The sequence below is a fragment of the Grampus griseus genome (assembly GCF_964374135.1).
Source record: "Grampus griseus genome assembly, chromosome: 3".
Taxonomy (NCBI): Eukaryota; Metazoa; Chordata; class Mammalia; order Artiodactyla; family Delphinidae; genus Grampus; species Grampus griseus.
In genome coordinates, this window is record NC_139019.1 from 61,973,435 (window position 1) to 62,001,140 (window position 27,706).

The 27,706-nt window shown below is 38.5% G+C and overlaps 1 protein-coding gene across 1 annotated transcript in view; it reads right to left on the minus strand.

The window, feature by feature from the left end:
* The window catches only part of ARSB (arylsulfatase B), a gene marked incomplete at its 5' end in the record, with an annotated part of 179,983 nt that overhangs the window by 74,793 nt on the left and 77,484 nt on the right, over positions 1–27,706 (minus strand). Inside the window, one exon of the mRNA XM_082650559.1 lies at positions 24,353–24,596. Coding sequence (XP_082506685.1) covers positions 24,353–24,596 — 244 coding nt within the window. The remainder of the gene's footprint in view (positions 1–24,352; positions 24,597–27,706) is intronic.

The window sequence follows — 27,706 nt, forward strand, 5'->3', positions numbered from 1 at the left end:
TTGAGTAGTCTTTAATAATCATATAAAAGATCACACTCCTGTACCTGGAGGGGAAAATGCTTGATCATTTTTTTTCTTTTTTTGTATCTTTTTAGGGTAAACCTTCCCTACTGTTGCTGTACTCCCGTTCCTTCCCCACACCTCTGCAAATTTTTGTCATCAATAATTTCCACTTGCTTATGCATGTTCCTCTACCTTTATGTCAAAAACTAAATAAATAAATTTTATTTTATTATTATTATTTTTCTTTGCAGTACGCGGGCCTCTCACTGTTGTGGCCTCTCCCGTTGTGGAGCACAGGCTCTGGATGCGCAGGCTCAGCGGCTATGGCTCACGGGCACAGCTGCTCTGCGGCATGTGGGATCTTCCCGGACCGGGGCACGAACCCATGTCCCCTGCATTGGCAGGCAGACTCTCAACCACTGCGCCACCAGGGAAGCCCATAAATTTTATTTTTAACTATCTTTTCTTCTTTCACCATTAAATGTCCCCCAAACAGTATGTTTACATCAGTTATTCTCTCTTTGTCTCACATTAGAATCACCTGAGGAACCTCTAAAATACAGATGCTGTACCTCACACCAGAAGCATCACTGGGGGTGGAACCCAGGTGTCAATATTTTTTTTGAACTCCCAGATGATTTCAACATTCAGCCAAGATTGAGAACCACTGACCTGGAGCAGTGCTTCTCAAAATATAGATCACTTGGGGATCTCATTAAACTGTGGATTCTGATTTACAGAGCCCGGGGGGTGAGGGCAGCCCAGGAATCTACATTTTTAACAGGTTCCCAAGTGATACTGATGTTGCTGGTCTGAAGACCACACTCTGAGTAGCAAGATGGGGAAATCTAGAGTCTTCTTACCTCGGATCTGAACTCTTCTGGAGTTTCCTAAATCAGAAACTCATTTAGATTAGAGCTAATTTTAGAGCAATGAGTCTCAACCTTGGCTACACAATGCCATCACCTGGGAAGCTTTAAAAAATACTGATGCTGGGCTTCCCTGGTGGCAAAGTGGTTGAGAGTCCGCCTGCCGATGCAGGGGACACGGGTTTGTGCCCCGGTCTGGGAAGATCCCACATGCCGCGGAGTGGCTGGGCCCGTGAGCCATGGCTGCTGAGCCTGCGCGTCCGGAGCCTGTGCTCCGCAACGGGAGAGGCCACAACAGTGAGAGGCCCGCGTACCGCAAAAAAAAAATAAAATAAAATACTGATGCTTGAGTTCCACCATAAGAGAGTGATCTCATTGATCTACGTTCAGCCTAGGCATAAAGATTTATAAAAGTACCCAAGCTGAGTTTTGTCAAATTAGCTTCACTGAAATATAACTTACAAACTATACAATTCATAATGTTTTCAAGGTGTATCTATTTTATAGCATGTATCAATACTTAATTCCTTTATATGGCTGAATGTTATTGTATGGATGTATCACATTTTCTTTATCTACTCATTTGATGGACATTTGAGTTGTTTCTACATTTTTTGGCTATTATGAATATTTATATATAAGTTTTTGTATGGACATTTGTTTTCATTTCTTTTAGGTATATACCTAGGAGTTACCATATGATTATGGTAACTTTACATTTAAACTTTTAAGGACCTGCTAATTTTACACTCTAACCAGCTATGTATCAGTATTCCCATTTCCCCACATCCTCTTATTAGTGACCCTTACGGATGTCTATCTTTTTTATTATAGCCATCCTAACTGATACAAAGTGGTATCTCATTGTGGTTTTGATTTACATTTTCCTTTTCATGTGCATATTGACCATGTGTATAACTTCTTTGGATGAGTTGCAAGAATTCTTAATATATTCTGCATGCAAATCCTGTATCAGATATATGATTTGTTAATATTTTCTCTGATTCTGTGGGTTGTGTTTTGCTTTCTTAATAGTATCATTTGCAGAAAAAAAGTTTAAAATTTTGGTTTAGTACAGCTTAACTATTTTTTCTTTTGTTGCTTTTGGTATTTTATCTAAGAAATACCTGCCTAATGTGAAGCCATAGAGATTTACCCTTATGCTTTCTTCTAAGATTGCTATGCCTTTAGCTCTTACATTTATGTCTATGACCCATTTTAAGTTAACTTTTGTGTATTCTGTGAGGTAGGAATCCAACTGCATTCTTTTGCATGTGAATATCTAGTTATCCCAGTAACATTTACTGAAAAGATTCTTCTTCCCAATTGAACTATCTTGGCATCCTTGTCAAAAATGCAGCTGATTCTCCGGATTTAAAAATGGGCAGAAGAACTGAATAGACATTTGTCCAAAGAGAAATGCAGATGGCCAACAAGCACATTAAAAGATACTCAACATCACTAATCATCAAGGAAATGCAAATGAAAACCACAACGAGATAACACTTCACATCTGTCAGAATGGCTATCATCGAAAAGAACACAAATAACAAATGTTGGTGAGGATGTGAAGAAAAGGGAACCCTCATACACTTTTGGTGGGAATGTAAATTGGTGCAGCCACTGTGGAAAACAGTATGGAGGTTTCTCAAAAAACTAAAAATAGAAGTACCATATGACCCAGCAATTCCATTCCTGGATATATATCAAAAAAATACTAATTCAAAATGATACATACACCCAATGTTGACAGCAGCAATTAACCACCAACAGATGAATGGATAAAGAAGATGTGGTGTGTATAAATGTAATGGAATACTATTCAGCCCTAAAAAAGAATGACATTTTGCCATTTGCAACAACATGGATGGACTTGGAGGGTATTATGCTAAGTGAAAAGAGTCAGACAGAGAAAGACAAACACTGTATGATATCACTTCTATATGGAATCTTAAAAAATGCAACACTTCAGCAAGCGGTGTTGGGAAAGCTGGACGGCTGCATGTAAATCAATGAAGTTAGAACACTCCCTCACATCACAGACAAAAATAAACACAAAATGGCTTAAAGATTTAAATACAAGACGTGACACCATAAAACTCCTAGGAGAGAATATAGGCAAAACATTTTCTGACATAAATCGTACCAATGTTTTCTTAGGTCAGTCTCTCAAGGCAATAAAAATAAAAACAAAAAGAAACAAATGGGACCTAATCAAACTTATAAGCATTTGCACAGCAAAGGAAACCATCAGCAAAATGAAAAGACAACTTACATTATGGGAGAAACTATTTGCAAATGATGCAACCAATAAGGGCTTAATTTCCAAAATATACAAACTCAATATATAATTCAATAACAAAAAACCCAAACAACCCAATCAAACAATGGCACAAGACCTAAATAGACATTTCTCCACAGAAGACATACAAATGGCCGATAGGCATATTGAAGATGCTCAACTTTGCTAGTTATCAGAGAAATACAAATCAAAACCACAATGAGGCATCACATCACACTGGTCAGAATGGCCATCATTAAAAAGTCTACAAATAATAAATGCTGGAGCGGGTGTGGAGAAAAGGGAACCCTCCTACACTGTTGGTTAGAATGTAAATTGGTGCAGCCACTATGGAAAACAGTACGGAGGTTCCTTAAAAAACTAAAAACAGAGTTGTCATATGATCCAGCAATCCCACTCTTGGGCATATATACTGAAAAGATGAAAACTCTGATTCGAAAAGATAGCAGTCCAATGTTCATAGCAGCACTATTTACAATAGCCAAGACATGGAAGCAACCTAAATGTCCACTGATGGATGAATGGGTAAAGAAGATGTAGTATACATATCATATTTATATAATGTGACATATATGCACATATATATATATATTTCACAATAGAATATTACTCAGCCATAAAATGATAATGCCATTTGCAGCAACATGGATGGAGATTATCATACTAAGATACTAACATACGAGATTATCATACTAAGTGAAGTAAGACAGAGAAAGACAAATATCTCATATCATTTATTTGTGGAATCTAAAAAATTATATAAATGAATCTATATACAAAACAGAAACAGACTCACAGACATTTGTAGAAAACAAATTTATGGTTACCAAAGGGGAAATATGTAGGAAAGGATCAATTAGGAGTTTCGGATTATCAGATACAAACTACTATATATAAAATAGATAAATAGTAAGGTCCTACTGTATAGCACAGGGAACTACATGCAATTATCTTGTAATAACCTATAATGGAAAATAATCTAAAAAAGAAAATCTATCTATCTATCTATAGATAGATATATAACTGAATCACTTTGCTGTATACTAGAAACTAACACAACATTGTAAATCAACTATACTTCAATTAGAGAATAAAAAAAATACAACACACTAGTGAATATAACAAAAAAGGAGTGGACTGACAGATACAGAGAACAAATTAGCAGCTACCAGTGGGGAGAGGGAAGCGGGGAGGGGCAATACAGGGGTAGGGGATTAAGAGGTACAAACTATTATGTATAAAATACGCTATAAGGATATATTGTACAACAATATATAGCCAATATTTTATAATGACCATAAATGGAGTATAACCTTTAAAAATTGTGAATCACTATAGTATACACTTGTAACTTATATAATACTGTACAGCAACTGTACTTCAATAACAAACACACACACACACAAATGCAGCTGATCCTAACACACTTCTTAGGATGAGGATTGCTAATTTCAAGCCTTGTTATATAAGGTCACCATATTTGATTGTATGTTCTAAATTCTTGATTTTTTTTTTTCTGTAGAGCAAAAGATGGGTGCTAAGCTTTTCGGGTGCTTATGTAATGAGTCCATATACAACGATAATGACTTCCTCTTGAAAGGAAGTCAGTGCGCCAGAAAATACCTTAAGAAATCTATTGACAACTTCCTACATTCACTTTCTTTATATGTCCCTGTATAAGTACCTTGAACACGAACTTTTAGCAGGTGATCCAATTTCTTCCTCAAAGGTGTGTGTACCAAAGTGAGCTAGAGAGAAAAAAAAAGTGTGTTTTCTATATTCACAACACTTTTCAGCAATATCAACTTTGTGATCATCACAATCTTGTAGAATAGTGGCCTCATGAAGCTCATAAAATGTTCATGGGATTGATTATTGCTATACTATAGTGTGCTAACTTTTATCTTCTATATGTATCTATATATTTACAGGTAATGCTACAATTATTGTGGCATTTCATGATTCTTTTGTATATCATACTGTTCCAAAGTTTCATTTCCACACAACTGAAGCACTAGAAAGTGGACAATGTCAATTGCTTCAACAGTTTATGGTCATTTTTCCCACCAATTCCAAAGGCCTCACTCCCTCACATGCAGCCCTGCGCTGTCTTTAAGAGCATAACCTTTCAGGGTCTGCATCTCAACTCCACAAGGTTATATAAACTTGAGCCTTGTTTTTCTCTCTAGCAGAAGGTGGATAAAAAACACCTACATACAGTGTTGTTATGAGAATTAAATGGGGAAACATATATAAAGTGCTTGGGCTATATACTAAGTGCTAAATAAGCTAATAGCTTAAAAACAAAGACAACACCTTTTGCTGCAAAATTCGGATCCTGACTCTGTAAACATGGAAAGAATATAATCACGGATACAAGACTATAACCTAGATACAGATACAAGAATAATATGTAGATAAAATGAAACATTAATATTCCTATCCATCCCTCTTGCTGGCAAGAGTTCCCCTTATGAAATACACTGGTGTAGCTATAACTTTAATTTCCAAGATGTATTATGATATTCTCTTCCACGTGAGGGTCTCTTTTTAGAAAAGTATCAGCACCAAATACAGCCAAGTCACACAGTCCACTCACGAACTGCACATAAAAAAGATACATTGCAATCTGTTATCTATGAATTTCCCCTATTTTTTGGATTAAGCATATGGTATAGTTTAGCTGTATGAGCAATATTCTCTTCATTAGACTGTTGATTCCACTTGCAAAATGTCAATATCTAAATCATGACTGATGATGTTCACGGAAAATGATTTTTCAATAATCACACAAGTTCATGAAATGCCCTGGTTTTACTATGGCAAGGTAATGGGTGTTTTTATTAGGGCAAAAGTCTGGGCTCCAGGCTGATAGGAATGAAGCAGAGCCCTCTAATCAGCTTCTTTAACGTAGGCACCTAGGGGACTGTTCAGAGACCCTTCCTTCCTGCAGTGTTCACTACCCGCCCTGGCATACATTAATGATCATGGCAGTGAGAACCATGGTGGTAAGAATTATGCAACAAAAAAGAACTGTAAGATGTTCACACTGACCACTTAATGCAGAGACCTACCTCTAAACCAGTGAAATGGGCTTGTCTCATGCACGTTCATAACAACCAAACTGGAGTAATAAGTGGGGGGGGGGAGTGTTTGTTTTGGCCAAGCTAGTTAGAATAATAGTAGCTAGAATTTAGAGAGCATTTAATATGTACCACACACCATTTCAAATGTTTTGCATGTACTATCTCACTTAATCCTCAACATTATGATGTAGACACACCTTGGCACAGAGCAGGTGAGTGACTTCCAAGATAACGTATTTGAGCAGGTGACAGAATTGGGTTTGGAACTCAGGCAAACACCTGAATTCTCCACTCCTAACCACTATGCTAAACTGCCTCGTTGGTCAAATGTAGACATGGCCTCAGTATCTTTTAAAATGTATAATGTTTCCATTCGTTCAGCTTCTTTTTTCTTTTTTTAAAAATTATTTATTTTTGGCTGTGTTGGGTCTTCGTTGCTGCGCATGGGTTTTCTCTAGTTGCAGCGAGTGGGGGCTACTCTTGGTTGCGGTGCGCGGGCTTCTCATTGTGGTGGCTTCTCTTTGTTGCAGAGCATGGGCTCTAGGCGCACAGGCTTCAGTAGTTGTGGCATGCAGCCTCAGTAGTTGTGGCTCACAGGCTCTAGAGCGCAGGCTCAGTAGTTGTGGTGCACAGGCTTAGTTGCTCCGCGGTATGTGGGATCTTCCCGGACAAGGGCTTGAACCCGTGTCCCCTGCATTGGCAGGCGGATTCTTAACCACTGCGCCACCAGGGAAGTCCCTGTTCAGCTTATTTTTAAGGCTGAATTAACAAATATCTCCATTCACTTCAAATGCCTCTATTAACAAAACAGTTGATCATTTTTCTCCATCCTCTTCTCTTAAAGACTTACATAAAATGATACACAGTTAATTGTCTCTGATGCCATTTCAGTATTCAATTTTAATTTACCCAAATTTCACGTTTTCTGGGTTAGTTTTTTTAAAAAAGGGGGCAAGGATGCACTGATCAGTAACTAGTTTCCAATATGCTACAAATATTTTCTAAAAGTCTACAGTTTCAGACACTGAGATCACAGCACTGTCCATTTATAAATAGAGTTTCCAGTTTTTGACTTTCATTTTCCAACTAGTTGAAGGGTGGGGCAGTAAAACATTTCCCATAAATAAATGAAGTACTATGATACTCCGCACTTCTTTTACCACTAGCTGCTGACCATCTGTCATAAAAAAAGACACACCCTGGAAGGTAGTATCAAATTTTTAGAAACAGAAGTAGCCATGGCAATATTTCCTGAGATGAAATTTTGAAAAAAAAAAGTTACTGACTAAAAAATTCAAGAAACACCCACAGAGTAACATCCACCCTGTTTACCTTTTGTAAGCACCATCATCATCATCATCCTTATCATCTTCCCCTCACGCTACTGAGTTGCTACTATGTTCCAGGCACTGTGCTAAGTGTCTCATACATATTCTTTCAGTACATCTTCACACAAGTGCCTATGAGGTGGGCATCACTAATGTTACATCCTACGCATGAGGAAACTGATACTTAAGAGTTGTAAAGTAACTTTCCCAAGATCATACAAGTAATAAAGGGAAGAGGCAGGATTTGAACCAGATCTAACCACAGACTTCACATTGTCAACCATTACACTAGTGAAATTCCCCACAGGACTTACTTTCTTTGTTATGTGGGTGAAGGTGACATTGGGTTTGTGTGAATTCCATGCTCCTTCAAAAGCCATTTTAACATGCAAACATTACCATGAATAAAGTGTTTAGCCATGGAAATTATAAACTTTTGACTAAATTTGGTGAGGAAATACGTAACTTAAATTGATCTGATGTAAGAGTTTTATATGAGGAGAGAAATTTTTCATGTACATTTTTATTAAGGAATCATTAAATGTTTAAAGTAGGCTGCTTGAGAAATATGTAATATTATTAATAACTGAATCATGCCCTTATTACAATCTTTTCCTATTCATCACTAAAAAATAATTGGTAGAACTTCTGGGTTAGTATCAGGGCAAATCAGCAGAACCTAATGTGCCTTTTTTCCAATTTCCATTATAATATCTGTGAAGAATTACAAAAAGATGAAAACTGGCAACAGTATTGGAAACTAAAGAGAAGACTAGATGCCAAAGTCTTGAGGGGATTTTCACTAATGTCAATGCTGAAGAGATTAACAACATATTCTTGGATTCTAACATAGGAATCAAAACCCAGTCCGAAAGAAAATCGAAAAAGATGGATTCACTTTGTCTGCCTCTAGCTATAGAACTCAGGAGCTGCACTAAACCAAAAGTGGGCAGTGATCTCCTCTTAGCTGTCTTCCAGAGGTAGCCCATCATGCCTTTCCTCTCTCACTGCCAGTTTCTTCCTTCTCTATGTCCCTCCAGACAGCAAACACCAGACCAACCTGGGAGGAAACAGAAGAAACTAGACAGATGTGTCACATTCGAGAATGTGATGCAGCCAGACAGAAAATGTCTGAAACAACCCTCAGAGCACTACATAACTATGGACACAGTGTAGAAGCTCTTTTGTCAACAAGGGTAAAGTAGGGAATCAAAAAAATAACATCATTCCTTAAACATTTTTTTCCTTTTTTTTTAAATTGAAGTGTAGTTGATTTACAATATCATGTTAGTTTCAGGTATACAGCACAGTGATTCAGTCATATATATATATATTCCAGTTCAGGTTATTACAAAATATTATGTATAATTCCCTGTGCTATACAGTAGGAAACATTTTGCTTTAACTTAAAAAAATATATATATGTATATCTACTTGACTGCAGTGACTACACAAATAGACTTTGAATGCAGGGCTACTGGTTGGTGTTCCCTACCATCTTTATTTCATAAGCCATTTTTATAATGCTCCATCTCCAGTTTCTAGTGCTGTTTTTCTTACACTGGAGCAAAAGCTGAAGAACATGTGAATTTCCAGATTTCCATAGAATAATGGTGGCCATCTACATTTGAATCTCTCCACCCGCTTCCCTTAAAAAATGTACTGAAAAGGAAAGAAAGTAAAGTCACCCAACACCCAAGCCTACAACATAAGCAGGAGAGAGAACATATTTAAACCTGGATGGACATGAGGAAATAACCATCTAAGACCTGAAGGGTCAGTGCCAGTGCCCACCCTAGGGAAGAGTCAGGCTGGGATCATGCCAAAAAGGGTGCAGGGTACAAGAGGGGAAGGGACTTAGATCATATCTGATTAAATAAACCCAGAAAGAGGGCCCCACCCTGAGTGACCAAAGATCTGGTACCTGGTGGACTGGATGACTGGCTACCGGGGAGTCATAAGGAAGTGGCTTGGAAAATGTGCAGGATCAGAGTGGCAGTCCCGGGCAGGTGCCAATTCTGAGAGAGGCAGTTGGAGAACAGGTGTCTTCTGGAAGATGGATGGTAAAGGGAAAGGAGGCAGAGGCAAAAGATCATGGTCCTCCCATAATGACATAGTATCTATCATAGAATCATAAGAAGGTGGACCAGAAAGAAAGTGGCAGCATTACTAAAGAAACTGTACTTCACTGGAGCAACATAAGAAGGGGCTCTTGAACTAAGAAATAAATTAAACTATCCAAATCCCACCCCCACAGATCACCTGCTATTGTGAGTCCAGGAAAAGCTAACATACATAAACATGACAAAAAGAGCTCAGCATCTAAACAAAATTACCATAGAAATTTTTAAAAATAGCAAATGAGAATTCAAAATTTTGACAAATGAAAATATTCTCCCATATGGGAAAAAAGTCACAAAGCAGAAGAAAATATTCACATAATATTTCAGCATGAATTAAATATAACTAAATCAGCAAATGCTGATATTAAAAAAAGTTACCATGAATTAAACATTTAAAAACTCAGACACCAAACTAGGGGAAGAAACTGAAAGAAAAAACAAAATCTCAGAAATGAAGGGCCATTATATATAACTAGAAGTATATGAAAGCATATAGAGAATGAAAATGAAAAGAGAAAAGCTAATTAATTCAAAATAAGGGAAAAAAAGAAGTAAAAATGATCAGAAAGGAATTGAAAGAAGCAAAAGATATGCAAACAAGGTTTAATAATATCTGTAATTGGAGTCCCTGAAAAAGAAACACAATAGAATGTCAATTTAAATCTATAATTAAAATAAACTCTGAAATAAAAGGCCTGAGTGTACCCTACTCTGCATCTGGGAACCTGACCCAGTTTGGTCACTTTTGAGACATATCTAGTAAAAAAGTCTTAGATTTTAAATAATAATAGTGATAATAAAAATCTTTCAGACCTCCAGAAACCTGGTCTGGGAAGATCCCACATGCCGGGGAGCAACTAAGCCTGTGTGCCACAACTACTGAGCCTGCACTCTAGAGCCTGCAAGCCACAACTACTGAGCCCATGTGTCACAACTACTGAAGCCCAGGCACCTAGAGCCCGTGTTCCGCAACAAAAGAAGCCACCGCAATGAGAAGCCCACACAGTGCAACGAAGATTAGCCCCTGCTCACCGCAACTACAGAAAGCCTGCATGCAGCAATGAAGACCCAACACAGCCAAAAATAAATAAATAAAGTAAATAAATGTATAAAAAAAAAAGAAAGAAGATCAGGGTAACATTAAATTTATCAACAGCAACATACAAAACAAGTATAGTGTGGGGTAACGTTTTCTAGAAACTCAAGGAAGGGAAAGTATGAGACAAGGATTTTATATCAGTTGAACTGCTTTGCTATTATCAAAATTGTAGGAATGGTTTTAGTATATATGGGCAAAAATCCAAAGAATCCTGAGAAATCTATTAAAGAATGAATTCCTCCAACTAAGAGATAATTGAGAACACTTTAGAAATGGACAAGTGGTTAGCACAGAATATATTATTATAGATCTGACAAAAACAAACTTGTGGACAAGGATAGAAGAATAGCATTATATATTATATGCTCTGACAAAGTAGAAATAATAGAACTAAAAATAAAACTGTGGTTTATGTCATAGAGTGTTCTGCCTATGTTTTCCTCTAAGAGTTTGATAGTGTCTGGCCTTACATTTAGGTCTTTAATCCATTTTGAGCTTATTTTTGTGTATGGTGTTACAGAGTGATCTAATCTCATTCTTTTACATGTAGCTGTCCAGCCTTCCCAGCACCACTTACTGAAGAGGCTGTCCTTTCTCCACTGTACATTCCTGTCTCCTTTATCAAAGATAATGTGACCATATGTGCATGGGTTTATCTCTGGGCTTTCTATCCTGTTCCATTGATCTATATTTCTGTTTTTTGTGCCACTACCATACTGTCTTGATTACTGTAGCTTTGTAGTATAGTCTGAAGTCAGGGAGCCTGATTCCTCCAGCTCCTTTTTTCGTTCTCAAGATTGCTTTGGCTATTCGGGGTCTTTTGTGTTTCCATACAAATTGTGAAGTTTTTTGTTCTAGTTCTGTGAAAAATGCCAGTGGTAGTTTGATAGGGATTGCACTGAATCTGTAGATTGCTTTGGGTAGTAGAGTCATTTTCACAATGTTGATTCTTCTCTAACACCACACACAAAAATAAGCTCAAAATGGATTAAAGACCTAAATGTAAGGCCAGAAACTATGAAACTCTTAGAGGAAAACATAGGCAGAACACTCTATGACATAAGTCACAGCAAGATCCTTTTTGACCCACCTCCTAGAGAAATGGAAATAAAAACAAAAACAAACAAATGGGACCTAATGAAACTTCAGAGCTTTTGCACAGCAAAGGAAACCATAAACAAGACCAAAAGACAACCCTCAGAATGGGAGAAAATATTTGCAAATGAAGCAACTGACAAAGGATTAATCTCCAAAATTTATAAGCAGCTCATGCAGCTCAATAACAAAAAAACAAACAACCCAATCCAAAAATGGGCAGAAGACCTAAATAGACATTTCTCCAAAGAAGATATACAAACTGCCAACAAACACATGAAAGAATGCTCACCATCATTAATCATTAGAGAAATGCAAATCAAAACTACAATGAGATATCATCTCACACCAGAATGGTCAGAATGGCCATCATCAAAACATCTAGAAACAATAAATGCTGGAGAGGGTGTGGAGAAAAGGGAACACTCTTGCACTGCTGGTGGGAATGTGAATTGGTACAGCCACTATGGAGAACAGTATGGAGGTTCCTTAAAAAACTACAAATTGAACTACCATATGACCCAGCAATCCCACTACTGGGCATATACCCTGAGACAACCATAATTCCAAAAGAGTCATGTACCAAAATGTTCATTGCACCTCTATTTACAATAGCCCGGAGATGGAAACAACCTATGTGTCCATCATCGGATGAATGGATAAAGATGTGGCACATATATACAATGGAATATTACTCAGCCATAAAAAGAAACAAAATTGAGCTATTTGTAATGAGGTGGATGGACCTAGAGTCTGTCATACACAGTAAAGTAAGTCAGAAAGAGAAAGACAAATACCGTATGATAACACATATATTTGGAATTTAAGAAAAAAAATGTCATGAAGAACCTAGGGCTAAGACAGGAATAAAGACACAGGCCTACTAGAGAATGGACTTGAGGATATGGGGAGGGGGAAGGGTAAGCTGTGAGAGAGTGGCATGGACATATATACACTACCAAACGTAAGGTAGATAGCTAGTGGGAAGCAGCCGCATAGCACAGGGAGATCAGCTCGGTGCTTTGTGACAACCTAGAGGGGTGGGATAGGGAGGGTGGGAGGGAGGGAGACGCAAGAGGGAAGAGATATGGGAACATATGTATATGTATAACTGATTCACTTTGTTATAAAGCAGAAACTAACACACCATTGTAAAGCAATTATACTCCAATAAAGATGTAAAAAATAATAATAAATAAATAAATAAATAAAACTGAAAGAGAAAGGCAAGAGAAAGGGTAAAATTGAATAAGTTGTTGATTTCCTTATAGGTAATAAATGGGAGTCGAAGATGACATTTAAAGCTGGCAAACCAAATAGCAGAACCTAAAAAGGGACTAGAGAATTATACAAAGATATTAGTATAATGATGACACTAGAATAAACTATACATTGTTCTAAATATTAAAAGAACCAATATAAGATCAAAGATAAAAAATAAATGTAACAATACAAGAAAGCTAAGAATAAAAATTATAGCAATATATAAAAACTCATCTACTGAAATAAAATATTTTCTGATTGGATCACAAAGAAAAACCTAATATTACACCTAATAACTACAAAATACACATTCTTTTCAAGACTACATGGCATAGACTCCAAGAAAGTGGCCCAAGTCTCAAATTTAAAAGGACTGAAATAATAAAAAGTATGTCCTCTGACAACAACAGAATTAAACTAGAAATCAATAATCTAACAGAGAAAACCTGAAATATTTGGAAAATAAACAACACACTTTTAAACACATGGGTCAAAGAAGAAGTCACCATTTGCACCATTTCCACCATTATTCTTAACAATAATTTTGACATAAATTTTACCTTGCCAGATATACCAAGATTGTAATCTCAGCTCTCTCTGAGTTTGCAGGTAAACTTGGTACACTTTGCTGTAAAGGTACTTACCAGAAGACAATAAACTAGTGTCTACAGAATCATAAGGAGAAAAGAGTTGACAAGAATTTTTTGTCAAATTATTATTTTTGTTTGAAGGTAATAGAAAGATATTCTTCCATATGCAAAAATTTTTTTAAAAACCTTATCATTTATGTGCCTCTATGAAAATTAAAGTATTAACCAATGGATCAAAAGATTAATTAAAATTAGGAACTGAGAATGTGAAAGTTAAGGAGTATTTGTAATATAAAAAGTAATTAACATATAGATCAATATACATAGTTTCTCTATATGTGATTACAAAGTTGAATGCAGAAGAAAAACTCTTTAGAAGAGTTATAAGATTTACAATATTATATTTTAGAAAGCTGGGTCTATGATCCCACATTGAATTAAAAAGCACTCGAAAGTAGAAAATAAACAGGAAAATATTGATCAAAAAAGTAAAGGCACAATAGGGCTTCCCTGGTGGCGCAGTGGTTGAGAGTCCGCCTGCCAATGCAGGGGACACGGGTTCGTGCCCCGGTCTGGAAAGATCCCACATGCCACGGAGCGGCTGGGCCCGTGAGCCATGGCTGCTGAGCCTGCGCGTCCGGAGCCTGTGCTCCGCAACAGGAGAGGCCACAACAGTGAGAGGCCCGCGTACCGCAAAAAAAAAAAAAAAAGTAAAGGCACAATAAAATTTTCTTTGGGTATTTCTGCTTCCAGCCAATATGGAGTAACAGGCAGACTGGATTTACCCTCCTACCTAAAACAACCTAAGGAGAAACAGACAGAATATATGAAACAACAGTTTTCAAAAGATGAGATATCAGGCAAAGGACAGTGATTCCTGAGTGACAGAAAACAAAGGAGGTGAGTCTTATCATTGCCTTAGCTTACTACCTTGAGAAAAATAAGATTGTAAGCCCTGGTACAGGGATGGGCAACTGAGGCATAACCCAATGGACTCCCTGATTTGAGAGCTGAGGGCCCAGGGAGACCCAGGGAGCTAGAGTTGATAGGATAGAGTACCAGAGAAGAGAAAGTTGCACAGAAAGAGAACCCTGGAGATTTGCAGAGAGCCCCTCAGAATATCTGGCTGAGCACTGATCAGATGTATGTGAGAGAACTACCCAAAACTAGGGAAAGAACCATCTGAAAGGATTAAAGGGACCAGGGCCCAATATTCACATGGAGTTGGGAAAAATAGTATCTGTTCCCATCAGCCAGATTGGAAAAACTTAAAATTCACAGGGCACTTGGTAGATTACTAGGGAGGTTTTGACTCAGCAGTGAAGAATAGGTAGCCCTAGACTGGACACTGCTCTGGACCTGCCCAATAAATCATAAATGCAATACCCAGAAGGCTCAAAATGTTCTCAACTAATTTAACTTCATCTCAGAACAAAGCAAGAGGATTCATAACAATAAATAAATATCCAAGAAGGTAAAGTGTACAATGTCTGGCATCAAATCAAAGATTAAAAGTCATGGAAACATGACCCATAATGAGGTAACCATTCAATCACAACCAACCCAGAACTGACATAGATGTTGGAATTATCAGAGGACATTAAAACTGTTATTATAAACTATATTCTGTATGTTTAGAATGTTGGATATAAAAAAGATATAAAAGATCCAAATTGGACTTCTACAGGTGAAAACCTAGAACATGTGAGATGAAAAACATACTGGATGGAGGCAAAACATTCTTGGACATAAATCATAGCAGTATTTTCTTAGCTCAGTCTCCCAAGGCAAAAGGAATAAAAGCAAAAATAAACAAATGGGACCTAATCAAACTTAAAAGCAAAGGAAATCATTAACAAAATGAAAAGACAATCTGCAGAATGGGAAAAAATATTTGTACATGATGCAACTGACGAGGGGTTAATATCCAAAATATAAAAACAGCTCATACAACTCAATATCAAAAAACAAACAACCTAATCAAAAAATGGGCAGAATGGGCTTCCCTGGTGGCACAGTGGTTGAGAGTCAGCCTGCCGATGCAGGAGACACGGGTTCGTGCCCCGGTCCAGGAAGATCCCTCCCACATGCCGCGGAGCGGCTGGGCCCGTGGGCCATGGCCGCTGAGCCTGCGCGTCGGGAGCCTGTGCTCCGCAAGGGGAGAGGCCACAACAGTGAGCGGCCCGCGTACCACACACACACACACACACACACACACACACACACACACACACACACACACAAAAGGGCAGAAAACCTAAATAGACATTTCTCCAAAGAAGACAGACAGATGGCCAATAGGCACATCAAAATATGTTCAACATCACTAATTATTAGAGAAATGCAAATAAAAACACAATGAGGGGGGCTTCCCTGGTGGCGCAGTGGTTGAGAGTCCGCCTGCCAATGCAGGGGATGCGGGCTCGTGCCCCGGTCCGGGAAGATCCCACATGCCGCGGAGCGGCTGGGCCCGTGAGCCATGGCCGCTGAGCCTGCGCGTCCGGAGCCTGTGCTCCGCAATGGGAGGGGCCACAGCAGTGAGAGGCCCGCGTACCGCAAAAAAAAAAAAAAAAAAAAAAAAACACAATGAGGTATCACCTCACACCGGTCAGAATGGCTATCGTGAAAAAGTCTACAAATAATAAATGGTGGTTCCCCTTTCTGGGAACCCTCCTACACTGTTGGTGGGAAAGTAAACTGGTGCAGCCACTGTGGAAAACAATATGGAGGTTCCTTAAAAAACTAAAAGTAGAGCTACCATATGATTCAGCAATCCCACTCCTAGGCATACATGCTGAAAAGGTGAAAACTCTAATTCCAAAAGATACATGCAGCCCAATGTTCATAGCAGCACTATTCATAGTAGCCAAGACATGGAAACAACCCAAGTGGCCATCGACAGATGATTGGTTTAAGAAGATGTAGTATATGTATACAATGGAATATTACTCAGCTGTAAAAAAGAATGAGTAATGCCATTTGCAGCAATATGGGTGGACCTAGAGAATATCATACTAAGTGAAGTAAGTCAGACAGAGAAAGACAAATATTATGTGATATTGCTTATATGTGGAATCTAAAAAATAATACAAATGAATTTATATACAAAACAGAATCAGACTCAGAGACATGGAAAACAAATTTATGGTTACCAAAGGGAAGGGAGGGGGCAAGGGATAAATTAGGAGTATGGGATTAACAGATACAAACTACTCTACATAAACAGATAAGCAACAAGGATTTACTGAATAACCCAGGGAACTATATTCAATATCTTGTAATAACCTAGAATGGAAAATAATCTGAAAAAATATGAATATGTAGCTGAATCACTTTGCTGTACACCAGAAACACAATATTGTAAATCAAGAGTATTTTAATTTAAATAAATAAGTGATATTATAAGTTGTGAATATTTTCAATTGCATGATTTATAAGATTATTGATGACTAGTACAAGATTCACAAATATTAAGCTAATAACTTGCATTCAAATATTTTAAATATACAAAATTCACGAATCCTTTAAAAAAAACTATACATCAAAGGACATATTCATTAGAATGAAAAGGCAATCTACAGAATGGGAGAAAATATTTGCTAAGCATATATATATATATATATATATATATGCTTTATATATATATAAAATAAGGAGTTAATATCCAGAATATATAAAGAACTCCTGCAACTCAACAACACAAAAAAACCAAACAATCTCATTTAAAAATGGATGTTTCTTTTTTTGATATTGAGCTGCATGTAAATTTTGGAGATTAATCCTCTGTCAGTTGCTTCATTTGCAAATATTTTCTCCCATTTTGAGGGCTGTCTTTTCGTCTTATGGTTTCCTTTGCTGTGCAAAAGCTTTTAAGTTTCATTAGGTCCCATTTGTTTATTTTTGTTTTTATTTCCATTTCTCTAGGAGGTGGGTCAAAAAGGATCTTGCTGTGATTTATGTCACAGAGTGTTCTGCCTATGTTTTCCTCTAAGAGTTTGATAGTGTCTGGTCTTACATTTAGGTCTTTAATCCATTTTGAGTTTATTTTTGTGTATGGTGCTATGGAGTGTTTTAATTTCATTCTTTTACATGTACCTGTCCAGTTTTCCCAGCACCACTTATTGAAGAGGCTATCTTTTCTCCACTGTATATTCTTGCCTCCTTTATCAAAGAGAAGGTGACCATATGTGTGTGGGTTTATCTCTGGGCTTTCTATCCTGTTCCATTGATCTATGTTTCTGTTTTTGTGCCAGTACCATACTGTCTTGATTACTGTAGCTTTGTAGTATAGTCTGAAGTCAGGGAGCCTGATTCCTCCAGCTCCATTTTTCTTTCTCAAGATTGCTTTGGCTATTCGGGGTCTTTTGTGTTTCCATAAAAATTGTTGAACCCTCTTGCACTGTTGGTGGGAATGTAAATTGATACAGCCACTATGGAGAACAGTATTGAGGTTCCTTAAAAAACTAAAAATAGAACTACCATATGACCTAGCAATCCCACTACTGGGCATATACCCTGAGAAAACCATAATTCAAAAAGAGCCATGTACCAAAATGTTCATTGCAGCTCTATTTACAATAGCCAGAACATGGAAGCAACCTCAGTGTCCATCAACAGATGAATGGATAAAGAAGATGTGGTACATATACATAATGGAATATTACTCACCCATAAAGAGAAACGAAATTGAGTTATTTGTAGTGAGGTGGATGGACCTAGAGTCTGTCATACAGAGTGAAGTAAGTCAGAAAGAGAAAAATAAATACCGTATGCTAACACATATATATGGAATCTAAGAAGAAAAAGAAAAATAAAAAGGTCATGAAGAACCTAGAGGCAAGATGGGAATAAAGACACAGACCTACTAGAGAATGGACTTGAGGATACGGGGAGGGGGAAGGGTAAGCTGGGACAAAGTGAGAGAGTGGCATGGACATATATACACTACCAAACGTAAAATAGACAGCTAGTGGGAAGCAGCTGCATAGCACAGGGAGATCAGCTCAGTACTTTGTGACCACCTAGAGGGGTGGGATAGGGAGGGTGGGAGGGAGGGAGATGCAAGAGGGAAGAGATATGGGGACATATGTATATGTATAACTGATTCACTTTGTTATAAAGCAGAAACTAACACACCATTGTAAAGCAATTATACTCCAATAAAGATGTTAAAAAAAAGAAAAGAAAATGGATGAAGGACTCAAGTAGATATTTCTCCAAAGAAGATACACAAATGGCCTGTGAACACACGAAAAGATGCTCAACATCACTAAATACAAGGGAAATGCAAATCAAAACCACAATGAGGTATCACTTCACATCCATTAGAATGGCTACTATCAATTTTTTTTTTAAAGAGAAGGAATGAATCAGTGCTGGTGAGGATAAAGAGAAACTGGAACTCTTGCACATTGTTGGTAAGAATATAAAATGGTACAGCCACTATGCAAAACAGTACAGCAGTTCTTCAAAAAATTAGAAATAGAATTACCATACGATGCAGCAATTCCACTTCTAGGTATATAACTCAAAGAATAGAAAGCAGGGTCTCAAAGAGAGTTTTGTACACCTATGTTCATAGCAGCATTATTCACAATAGTTAAAGGTGTAAACAACACAACTGTCTGACAATGGATGAATGGATAAACAAAATGTAGTATACACATAAATGGAATATTAATCAGACTTAAAAAAGGAAGGAAATTCTGATACATGCTACATGAATGAACCTTGAGGATACTATGGTAAATGAAATAAGCCAGTCACAAAAAGACAAATACTGTAGGATTTCACTTGTATGAGGTATCTGCAGTAGTCAAATTTATAGGGACAGAAAATAGAAGGGTGGTTGTCAGGGGCTGGGGGGAGGGAGAAGTAGAGAGCTGTTGTTTAATAAATATAGAGTTTTAGTTCTGCAAGATATAAAAGTTTCTGGAGATTAGTTATACAACAATGTGAATACACTTAACACTACTGAACTGTACACTTAAAAATGGCTAAGATAGTAAATTTTGTTATGTCTATTTTATCACATTTAAAAATAGATTAAAAAAAGAAAAATATACTGGATGGAATTAATAGAACATTAGGAATTGAGAAAAAAATTAATAATCTTGAAGGCATACTAACAGAATCTATCCAAAATGAAATACGTGGAGAAAAAATAATTAAGAAAACAAAAAACAACAACGAAAAGAACATCAGCAAGCAGAGGGCAACTATAAGTGTCCAGGTGAGAAGACTAAATGTCTCCATTCTTCCCAAATTAATTTTCATGGTTAATCTCATTTAATTTTTAAGAAGCTTTTCTTTTAATGAAATAATTCCAGAGTTCATCACAAAAAATTAAAAAGTGGGACTTGTCAAGAAAATTTTTTAAAGGAAATACAATGGGGAGGTGAATAGCTATTTCTGCCAGGTATTTAAATATACTCTAAAAGGTATGTTTACAACAGATTACAGATTACAACGGTGAGGTGCTAACACAAGAACTGCTAAGCCAGTGGACTAAAATAGATGGCACCAAGACAGATCATAGCGCTAATAAGAACTCAGAACATAAAGCGGTACTAACAATCAGTGAAAAAGGAAATATTTAATAATAATAATAATGAAATTATTATTCAATAATAATTACTCAAAAATCAGTCTGGGCTGTCTTGGTAATATTTGAAATAAAGCATCATTTTTGTTCAGAGGTTCTTAAACTTTGGCTCATTAAGAATTATACTCCAGGGCTTCCCTGCTGGCACAGTGGTTGAGAGTCCGCCTGCCAATGCAGGGGACAAGCGTTTGTGTCCCGGTCCGGGAAGATCCCACATGACGTGGAGTGGCTGCGCCCGTGAGCCATGGCCGCTGAGCCTGTGCGTCCGGAGCCTGTGCTCCGCAATGGGAGAGGCCACAACAGTGAGAGGCCCGCGTACCGCAAAAAAAAAAAAAAAGAATTATACTTCACTGGGCTTCACGGTATTTGTGAAAATGGGGTGAAAAGTGACTTATCTTCCCTTCAAAATTCCTCTTGAAACTGAAACCATAGGTGGGGGAAGTCTTTATAGTTTCATACTAAGTTTTTAAGATATTTCACATCATCAGGTAATATTCGATTGTCACCACTGTCATTTTTTTAAATTAATTAATTAATTTTTGGCTGTGTTGGGTCTTCGTTGCCGTACCCGGGCTTTCTCTAGTTGCGGCAAGCGGGGGCTACTCTTCGTTGCACTGCGTTGGCTTCTCATTGTGGTGGCTTCACTTTTTGTGGAGCATGGGCTCTAGGCACGCGACCTTCAGTAGTTGTGGCACACAAGCTCAGCAGTTGTGACTCGCGGGCTCTAGAGCACAGGCTCAGTAGTTGTGGTGCATGGGTTTAGTTGCTCCGCGGCATGTGGGATCTTCCCGGACCAGGGCTCGAACCCGTGTGCCCTGCATTGGCAGGCGGATTCTTAACCACTGGGCCACCAGGGAAGTCCCCACTGTGATGTTATAACATCTAGAAGAGTTTCCCATTGATTAGAAAGGAAAAACATTCCTACCTTTATGATTAGCGGTTCTGCTATGGTTATATAAATTTAATGAAATATAAAGTAAGTTTAAAAATCCTTCGAAGTGTCTTGAAACAACCTATAGGCTGCTTATCAAGTTGAAAAGCAGAGAAACCATACAGAATCAGAAAGAACTTGGAGAAGCCATGTTCCCTAGAATTGACAAACATGTTCTGTGGCTTCGAACAGATGAAAAACTGAAGCTGTCAAGGAACTCAGATTGCAAGGAATGTCACCCACTCCATAATGGCTATTTCTTCTAAAATTTAATATTTTGGAGCAGACCTAAGAGGAATTGGTAACTATGCAACTAGTGAAACAGATGCTCTCAGCATAGCCGACTCTGTTACTGCCATTACTGGCATTCCTATTTCATGAGACCTTTTTGAAATGTTCAGAAACTACCATCATCTTGAAAATGGTATTTCCAAGTAAATATCTTACTGAAAAAAAGGTCGAGAACTCTGGGCATAGACTGAGAATCTCTGACATTTGGCTGTCCATTTGTTTTTACTGCTTTGGAAGAGAAGCTCCTGACGTCAATGTGACTGGTTGCTTTCTGCATCTGCCGGCATGGGTGCCAAATGCTCTGCCACTGGTACTGAATGAACGCTTGCCTAGTGTTGTGAGAAGCATCAACTTCATCGGGACAGTGGGGGCTGAATCACTGCTTTCAGGATCTTTTATCAGGAAAATGGAGCAGAATGAGAGCAGTTCTTCACTTACTAAACAGAAATTTGCTGAATTTCCAGAGGAAAGTCTTGAAATGCTTGATGAGACATTAGGCAGAAATTTTACTTTTTTCAAATAGAAAAGGAAAGCCACTCTCTCATGATTTCACATACTTGGACAATAGTTTTGGTTGTAATATTCTAGTTACAGCCCTGCAGTCAACATTATGTCTGCTGCTGAAGGATGCAGAGCTCCTGTTCTATTCAAGATGGGTCACTAGGAGTTCAGCATGCCTCTGACACTGAGGAAAGACCTTCTGCAATCTGGAATTAAGGGTGGCAAAACTTCTTCCAATTCCTCGGCAGGCAGAAGCAAGTATGTGCCAAACTCCTAAACGTTACTTCTGACAAAGATAATTTTAAGATTGAAGTGTGGGTTTATAGTCCAAAATTGGTGATAGGGATGAACATCAATGACTTGCACTTTGCCAAAGATCAGAACCTCAGTGAATCTGGGAACAGAGGAAATTATTCAAAATAAATTCAACTGTTTCTCAACTCAAGCCTACCCTCATTTGGCCAAGTATGCCACGATAGCTCCATTTGCTCATGTGTGCTTTTATAAGCCACAATAAGCCAAGTGTGCTTCTTTTTTTTTGCCCCCAAAACGAAACAAAACAAAAAACTCAAAACTGATGGGATGGCAAGCCTGACACATATGTTATCATATCAAAACACTCAAAACTTTCTCCTGCATCTGTAAGTCAAACTTCAACAGCCTTCATGGTGGAAGTTGGCGATAAGCTGAAGTTCAAGTTTTGCCTTGCTTGGAAATTTTTATTTCCTTTTTATCATAAAGTAGGTATTAATTTTTGCATTAAAAATGAGTGGGAGGCAGAGGGTTTCAAAGAATGTCATATTTTTCTATGTGTACATAGAAAAGAATGTGTAATCAATATCTAACATCATAAAAATAAATTCTATCTAAACTATTGTACATATGCTTAGGTACTTTTTTTGGTCACCTCAAAGCTTTCAGAGTCTCAAGGAGCTCTGTGGTTCAAAAATCTGAGAAAAACCCCATTCCTCTGATTTAGATATTGACCTCACGTAACAAAATATCATTTCACAACAGTTCAAGAATTACATGGAAGAAAATCAAACCACAACACTTAGAAGAAAATATAAATGTTTAGCAGATTTCAAGCTGAGAAAAAAGCTTTCTGAACAAAAAAGCAAGAGAAAAATAATAAATAAATAAAAATGGCCATTCTCTAGTTCAATTATTTAATTTCACTTATATCTAAGGGGAAAATCCAAACTGTAAACAGAGGAGGTCATTTTCCCCTGGTCACTAGGGGACCAGTCAATCAGCCACTACCCCTTGCTGTAACACCCAACAGAGGTTTAAATCTATTACACTAGACATTGTCACTCCATCAGTAGAAACAATACCTCCAGTATATGTACATTTATATTTGTTTATCAATTGGATATATGTACTAATCTACTAATATATTATATACCTTATAAAATATATACTTAAAAAAAGATGAGATAAAATTAACTACAAATACAAGTTCTAAAGTTTTCTTCCTGCACCCTTGCAGGTGTGTACACCTCCCCATTTTGGGGGCCGTTGTTCGGCATGGCAGTGGCTAAGCAGGAAGGCCCCGCCACCATTTCCAAAGCTGAGTCTGCGTTCTGCTCCCCAGATTGTGTACCTCCTTCCCATCTGCCAGCTCTCGGTATCACAACACACTGTTTTACTGCCTTCCTAGTGCAGATCATTATGGGACGTCATCTACTTATTTATGGGTTTACTTGTTTATTCCTAACCCCCTGCCCCCCGACTCCCCAGCTAGAATATAAGCTCCGTGAGAGCCAGGATGGTGCCTGTCCTGTTCATTCTTAGTTCCTCCACACCTAGAACAGAGCTTGGTATATAGTAGGTGCTCCTTAGGTACTTATTGTGTAATAAGGCTATACAGCTGCTCCCCCACTCAAATTCCAGCTGTTCCCCCTGCTTGGTCCTCCATTCTCCTAGCAGGCAACAGGGCAGGTCCCCTGACCCTCTGCAGGAAGCAAACCATACCCTATCCTACTTCTTAGCACAGCTTCCACTTTAAAGACCTCTCATGGAGGGTGAGCCACAGAGGACTATCTTGCTCCTCATAGAAAACACAGGCCCCCAGTCTCAAATCCAGAACTTAAAAATATATACATATATAATTACAGTATTTCTAAACGCAGTTCTTCTTCTTTTGCAATCATCTATTTGCAAGCGGAACTATCATATGCATGCAAAAGCGATCCTTCTCAATCAAGTCAAGCTGTTCTTAGAGCTTCTGTCCTGGGAGGGAAAAGAGACAGGTGGGCAGGTACCTGATGGTTTTCCACACATCGAAGCCATCCAGAGGCTTGGTGCCCTCTGTGCTGCCCCCCGCCAGCTTCACCAGGGTCGGCAGCCAGTCGGAAATGTGGATGAGCTCCCGGTTCTTCACGCCCCTCCGTTTCAGCAAGGGGCCGGCCACAAAGCCCACCCCTCGCACGCCTCCTTCCCACAGGCTCCACTTTCTTCCTCGAAGGGGCCAGTTATTGCCCCCTGCCAATGTCTGCCCACCGTTATCTGAAACACAATTAGGTCATAGCATGAGGACAAGGCTAACTATTAGATACATTTAAGAACAGAAGACTTGGATGCATGTTATTATTAAATGGTGCTTAGGAACTAAGAAAGAAGATTCCTCTTTCCCCTCTCCCATAGCAGCTACCCTCCTCCCACCCAACACAACCCTCCATCCCACAGACATAACCAGGGCTCAGCACAGCACATGTCTGACACTAGACCTTTAAATCCTCCATGGAGAGGGCCACTGAAAAACAAGGGAGGACCCTGAGGGGAACTGCTTGGGATAGAGCCCTGTGCTGAGCAATGACTAGGATTCAAATGCATGCATGCAACTTTGGGTAACACAGGAGAGTGAACCCAGGTAGGTGGAGCCCCTCCCTGTACATGAAAAGACACCTCTGAATAACTTTCACTTAGGAACCTAAGGCTCCTGATTAGTGGGGATAAGGAACCTTTTTATTTTCTTCCTGGAAAATTTTTCTAACATTTAAACTGGTAACAGAATTAACATTTGACTCCCTGGTGATCTGAACTCTTAAGAGTGAAAGTTGAAGACTTCCCCAGTGGGTTAAATGTCTCTGTACACAGAACAGTTGGATGGAAAAAATAATTGCAAGAAAAATTCCTCCCTTCTTGACAGGATGGCAGGACAAAGCTTCATTGTCTACTGTATGCCAGGGAAGAGAAGGTTTCTCTCCCAAGACAGCCAAGGGAATGGAGGATACTGGGGAAGCCAGAGAAGATACAAAAGTGACTTCAGTATCTTACCAGCTGGGTGGGGCTCAGAGTTAGAAATTAAGTTGGACTGTAGAAAGTAAAAAGTCGTATATCTTACATACTGAGGTTGTAGAATCATATTATCTCCAAAAGTACTCATACACTTAGGTGACTTTAGAGATATGTTTTAAATATCACTTATTTGCATGTGCATTTACACTCCGATTAAGTGTTTTCTAAAAGCCACTGTTATCCAAATGAACCACAGGAGGGCAGTATGACAGATGTGCTCTATAGAACATTATGTATAAAGAAATCTAACACAGAAATCAAGCTCTATCAAAGCCAAAGGATGCTCATGGAAGGAAAAAGAACCAGTATTTGTTAAGCACCCACTCTGCACCAGGCACCCTTTTAATTTCACATTATCACAGACTCTGGAGTCTGATAGACCTGGAATTGAAGCATGATGCCAGCCACTCACTAGGTGTGTGACCCAGGGCAATACACTGCCTCAGTTTCTCATCTTTAATGTAGAGATAATAATTCCTACCTCATTCATGTATTATGGTGAGAATTAAGTGACATCATTTATAATAATGGTTTGGGGCTGGGGACCCGGCACAATCTAAGTTCTCAATAAATGGTAGCTAATATTTATAACAATACAAATAGTCTAGTATTATAACTATTTTGTCATGAGAGACTTGAAAATGCCAAACAACTAATAAGTGGCAAAGCTACGATTCGAACAATGTCTGTGTGACTCCCAGGCTCCTCCTGCCCCCAGAGTGCCCTGCTCCCGAGGTCCCTGGTATAGAGTGAGTTTTATATCTAAATAAAACTTTACTTCTCTATGAAAAACACAAGCATGGTCAATCTCAGCTAAGTTTACACTCTTCCCATGATACAGCAGGAGAGCTATCTCAAGGTGATGACAATTCCGTTGCGAGGAGCCTCTGTTGCTGGTGGGTAAGAAATTCAAGGCTCTACTGTCAAGCAGGCTTCTGATCAAGCCCTTAACACACCAGGTCTTCAGTTCTTCTCTGTGCCTCATGAGGGGGAGAAGGAAGGGTCTTGAGCTACGTTAGAGGAAGGTAACAGTTCTTCAACACAGGTGGGTGACAATCAATCTCATCATTTGCTATCAGACAAGAACCTTTTCTTAAACCTCACCTCTCTTCTTGACAAAGCAAATGGTCACCCAAACCAGTTTATTAAATACACATTCTATTTCACATGAGCAGACCTGCACGCTCAAAACAGGGGGCACCATCTTTAGACAAAGGGAATTCCTCACACTCCACTATCAGTCACCAATAACCACTGTATCAAAACTTAAAAAAAGGTGCTGTTCATGTGATACAGAAATACACTGGAAAGAAGTGTTTACACTCTACCTGTGAAGTTAAGAATGGCTAAGACAGCACTATCATTTCCCTGTGCTGTCTGGATTGCTACAAATGATACCGGCTCAGGGCTTGTAGAAGATGCCTGTTGTCTCCATCTTTGATAGATAACACTCCTTTGAAATATTAGATAATGTCTCTTTCAGTTCCACCTATTTGTTAGTGCTCAGTACAAAAATGGTGGATGATGAAGATGGTAGAAACAAGAGTGGAGGTGATGGGGAGAAGCGTGGGGTGGGTCTGGAATCTGATCTTAGGCCCTTGAGGTATGACTCAGGAAGGAAAATACTCTGGGCTGTAATGAGAATTTGGCCACGGCTGCTAGGCGGAAGGTGTTTCCACATCTTATTTGGGAGGTGCCGATGCAGTGCGTGTGACTGTTTTTGCATTAGCTTCTGTGATGTTTTTCCCATTAGCAATGATAAGCGATTCTATCGTCTGTTATCGATGTGGCTTCCTCCATCATTTTTTTGAGAGCACTCCAGGGAGAAAGCACTGTTAATTGACACACCTGCAACTCATTCTCTTGGGCTCCCCAGTCACAAAGCCAACTGCAGAATCCACTGCATGAAGAGGACAATTCAGCTTTGCCAGAGACCTGGCCAGGCGGCACTGGCTGACGGTCTCCACTTACCAGCAAAAATCCACAGACTTAGGCCTTTGAGAAATAGGGTGCTGTCCATTGGTTCTAGTGCATTTGCCCAGGTATTTCAAGGAGTTGGACATAAAACTGATCAGAGTAACAGGAATAAAATCAGCTCATTTGAAACAAGGTAGAGAAGGGGGCTTCCAATATCGTTCACTTAAGTATGACATAAAGTTCAAAAAGACAATGGAGACCTAGAGTCTGTCATACAGAGTGAAATAAGTCAAAAAGAGAGAGACAAATACCATATGCTAACACATATGTATGGAATTTAAGAAAAACAATGTCATGAAGAACTTAGGGGTAAAACAGGAATAAAGACACAGACCTACTAG